At 45.9% G+C, this 4,728-nt stretch overlaps 1 protein-coding gene across 1 annotated transcript; it reads right to left on the bottom strand.

Moving 5' to 3' along the window:
* Positions 1 to 340: 340 nt before the first annotated feature.
* On the bottom strand, positions 341 to 2,381 carry LOC128832973 (eukaryotic translation initiation factor 3 subunit A-like). The gene is made up of 2 exons (XM_054020746.1): positions 2,001 to 2,381; positions 341 to 867 (listed from the first exon to the last, which is right to left on the bottom strand). The coding sequence occupies exons 1-2, from the start codon at positions 2,014 to 2,016 to the stop codon at positions 374 to 376; spliced, it is 510 nt and encodes a 169-aa protein (XP_053876721.1). The 5' UTR covers positions 2,017 to 2,381; the 3' UTR covers positions 341 to 373.
* Between the last annotated feature and the right edge of the window lie 2,347 nt (positions 2,382 to 4,728).

The following is a 4,728-nucleotide window of genomic DNA, read 5'->3' as shown; positions in this document are numbered from 1 at the left end:
TTTATGGCGGGGTGGGAGGCTGAGGCAAATCGCCTGGCTGCTGATTACGCGCAGCCAGACACCAGGGCGATTAGAAGATCACACCATGAAGCGCTGTGCATCAGAGAAGCTTTAAAAACCAGTTTCATGGCTGGCCAGGCTACCGTGTGAAATATCTGTTTGTTTCTCCTTCATGAAAACCCTCCCCCTTTACTGACTGATTTTCTGTAAGGAACCCACCCTGCCCCTTCCCCCAGCTTTCTTTCAAACCAAATAAAGTCACTATCATTTAAAAATCATTTATTCTTTATTAATAGATTAGAAAAAGAGGGAGGGAACCCGGGTGGTATTTGGGAGGAGGATTGCTGGGAAGGAAAAAGCCACAAAGAAAAGGTTAAAAAAATGACAGCCTTTTGCTTGGGCTGTCTACTGGGGTGGAATGGGAAGGTGTACGGAGCCTCCCCCCCCGCGTTCTTACACGTCTGGGTGAGGAGGATACGGAACATGGGGAGGGGGGAGGGTGGAACAGGGGCTGAAGCGGCAGTCTGTTTTCCAGCAGCCGTTCCTGAACCTCCACCAGACGCCGGAGCAGCCCCAGCGTTGCATCCTTCATCCTCTGGTCTTCCTGCCGCCACCTCTCATCTCGAGCGTCTCTCCTCTCCTCACGTTGGTCCCTCCTCTCCTCACGTTGGTCCCTCCTCTCCTCACGTTCACTGACTTCTTTCCTATACTTTGAAACTGTTTCCTTCCACTCATTCACATGAGCTCTGTCACTGCAGCTGGATTCCATAATTTCAGAAAACATGTCCTCTCGCGTTCTCTTCTTACGACGCCTTATCTGTGATAACCTTCGGGATGGAGGAGGGAGGCTTGAGGAATTTGCAGCTGCTGTAGGGAGGGGAAAAAAGAGAGAATTGTTTTAAAAGCTACATTTTGCAGAACAATGCTTATACTCTTTCATGGTGACCAACACTGTTCACATTACATAGCACATGTGATTTCTGTGCAAGGTCGCATTTTGCCTCTTAATGCTGAGTGCCTGTGGCTTTGCTGCTAGAGATCACAGGTCTGGACAACAGAATTCGGCTTGCATGCAGCCATGGTAAGCCATTGTTTTACAGCTTCTGCACCCTCCTTTCCCACATACCAAGCACCAATCTCAGCCAGTTGGGGGGGGGCAGTGGGGGGGGGGCTTGTCTGGGCCCCTTCAGGCAAGTAGAGTGCTACGGTTTTTCTGTTAACATTCAGCAGCACCAGAAAACAAACTAACCACCCCCCCCTCGCCATGAATTCTCTGGGATGATCGCTGTACCCCTCCCCCCCACCGCGTGGCTGGTATCAGGGAAGATCCCTGCAGGCACCAAACTAACCCCCCCCCCCCGCCGCCGCCCCCCTCCCGCCATGAATTCTCTGGGATGATCACGGTACCCCTCCCCCCACCGCGTGGCTGGTAACAGGGAAGATCCCTGCTAGCCAAACGCGAAAAACTCAGGGCCAATTTCCCATCTCCGCTTGGCTAACTGAAGGGAAGGATTTATTTTCCGCCACAGGCAAACATCCCAGTAGGAACGGCCACCTCTGTCCCCTTAATTAAGTTCCCGTATTTCAACCAGGTTACCAGGAGTGATATCACTCTCCTGAGGATTACACAACAAGATAAAGAACGGATGTTGCTTGAATGCCAGCAAACACCGGGACCATACGCTGCCAGGCTTTGTCAGGCAATGATACCAGATTACTTGCTGCAAGCATGGCGTGGTCAAGTGTCCTTCCATGGAGGAGGGAATAAAGATGCACTGCCCAGAAACCTTCTGGCAAGGCTTTCGGAGTACCTCCAGGAGAGCTTCATGGAGATGTCCCTGGAGGATTTCCGCTCCATCCCCATACATGTTAACAGACTTTTCCAGTAGCTACAGACTTTTCCAGTAGCTGAACTGACCGCGAATGCAAAGTCAGGCAAAGTAATCATTAAAAACCGTTTGCTTTTAAAACAAGTTTTATATTTTAAAAGGTAAACTCACCTGAGGTCCCTTCCATGGGGTCAGAGTCTTGGGTACTGGCTTGGGAGGCTTGGGAGGGTACTTCAGTCAGGGTGATAAAAAGATCCTGGCTGTTGGGGAGAATGGAGTGCTGTGTGCTCTCTGCAAGCTCATCCTCCTCCTCCTCCTCCTCCTCCTCTACCCCATCGGCAGAATCCTCAGGCGTCGCTGATGAGACTATCCCCGACCCAGAATCCACGAACACAGGTGGGGTAGTGGTGGCAGCCCCCCCTAGAATTGCATGCAGCTCGGCGTAGAAGCGGCATGTCCGCGGCTCTGACCCGGAGCGACCGTTTGCCTCCTTTGTTTTTTGATAGGCTTGTCTGAGCTCCTTGACTTTCACGCAGCACTGATCTGAGTCCCTATTGTGGCCTCTCTCCATCATGCCCTTGGAGATTTTTTCAAAAGTTTTTGCATTTCGTCTTTTAGAACGAAGTTCTGCAAGCACTGAATCCTCTCCCCATACAGCGATCAGATCCAGTACCTCCCTCACGGTCCATGCTGGTGCTCTTTTTCGATTATCAGCCTGCATGGTTACCTGTGCTGATGAGCTATCTGTGGTCACCTGTGCTCTCCACGCTGGGCAAACAGGAAATGGAATTCAAATGTTCGCGGGGCTTTTCCTGTCTACCTGGCCAGTGCATCCGAGTTTAGATTGCTGTCCAGGTCACAATGATGCACTGTGGGATAGCTCCCGGAGGCCAATACCATCGAATTGCGGCCACACTAACCCTAATTCGAATTGCTAAAATCGATTTTGGCACTACTCCGCTCGTCGGGGTGGAGTACAGAAATCGATTTAAAGGGTCCTTTACATCGAAATAAATAGCGTCGTTGTGTGGACGGTTGCAGGGTTAATTCGAATTAAAGCTGATAAATCCGAATTAAAGTCGTAGTGTAGACCAGGCCTTTGTATTGTAAGAGTCTATTCCCCCAGAGGTGCATTATTAAGACTATAGGTTAACCTCCTTGCTAGCACACAGCTGTGAGTGAGGCCAGGATTTGTATCACAGAGAAGTTTTGGAAAGGTGTGGTATGGGTTTTAATGTCAAATCTATATTAAAGCATGGCTCATCAGAGATCCTCTCTTAATTTGGAAGGTCAGATGGAGGAGTTCAACCTGGGTTGAAGTATTTTTTGGCACTATGTAGAACTTCCATTTAATTGGGGATTGTTATGGTCAAAGAACAAAAAAAAAGAAACCTCATAGAAAAAGATTTTTTACTTCATAGTAAAGAGAGAAAATGTTCTGTTAAAAGGAGTCAATGTAGTCAATTTCAGTAAACATAAAAATCATTTGATAAAAATCATTGCACTGTGATTATTTTACAACCTTGTGGTGGTCACACAAAAGTCAACTCATGGTTGTAGCAACAAAGTCAATTGCAGAACAAATATGTTAGAAAAGTCTGGTCACAAAACCAGAATGTCCAATGCACTAGCAAACTCATTCATTCATTCATGAGTCCAGATCCAATAAAAGGAAGGTAAAGATACCATGAGGAAGATAAAATACTATATAAACGTTACAGTAATGATTTGAAGCATAACAAAGTTTTTTTTAAAAAATCTAATAATTCACAAAATATTGTAAAACTTACAGAATTAATAATTCAACATGCTCTAGAATTGAACTGGAGGTGAAGGTGCAGGTGTTGATCACATGATCAAAGAAGTGCAAAAATTTGCTGTTTCTGAGCTGATATGAACTTTCCTAATGTTTATATTGAGAACTTATCCAATTGCTCATTGATATATATATTGAGCTACAATTCATTACAGCAATGTCAGGCGCCAGCATAGATGAACTCAGGTTCTTTGTTTATGCCTAGCCATGCCAACTGACTGTCACAGAAGCAACATTCATGTTCCCCAATGAAGATTTTGCCATCTATTTATTTTCACTGGGACCTTTAAAATAGCAGCTATAAATTCATACACACTATTACAGAACACTTCCCAAACTAAAGCATCAGTTTAAAAAAAAACCCTGCACATTCCAGGGTTTTGTCATATTTTTCTTTAAAATATATTTCATTCAATTTGTATTATTTAATTTAAAAAGACCCCAGAACTGGAGAATACCCCTCATTTTATCTTTTAAATATTCACTTCTCTGATCATATGGCAAACACAATGCTACAACTAGCCTTGTCTGTGTCACAGAGGAGAAGAGTGTAGATCTCCCCAAGACTGACTAAGATATGAAAGATGTCTTCCACAGTGCCTTCCTTCGGATGATCTCAAATCACTTTACAAAGAACTGAGACTCCAAATTTCCCTGTGGAGTTCATAAAGACTGTTATCTTCAGTATATAGAGGGGACACTGAGGCACAGAGCAGGACTTACGTTCAAGATGACACAAGAAGTTGCAGGCAGTGCAGTGAATAAAGTCCAGATCTTAGAATCATAGAATCATAGAATATCAGAGTTGGAAGGGACCTCAAGAGGTCATCTAGTCCAACCCCCTGCTCAAAGCAGGACCAATTCCCAGCTAAATCATCCCAGCCAGGGCTTTGTCAAGCCGGGCCTTAAAAACCTCCAAGGAAGGAGACTCCACCACCTCCCTAGGTAACGCATTCCAGTGTTTCACCACCCTCCTAGTGAAATAGTTTTTCCTGATATCCAACCTGGACCTCCCCCACTGCAACTTGAGACCATTGCTCCTTGTTCTGTCATCTGCCACCACTGAGAACAGCCGAGCTCCAT

Source organism: Malaclemys terrapin, chromosome 2 (assembly GCF_027887155.1).
Source record: "Malaclemys terrapin pileata isolate rMalTer1 chromosome 2, rMalTer1.hap1, whole genome shotgun sequence".
Classification (NCBI taxonomy): Eukaryota; Metazoa; Chordata; order Testudines; family Emydidae; genus Malaclemys; species Malaclemys terrapin.
The sequence above is the reverse complement of the archived record's forward strand: the minus strand, read 5'-3'. Positions and strand labels throughout refer to the sequence as shown.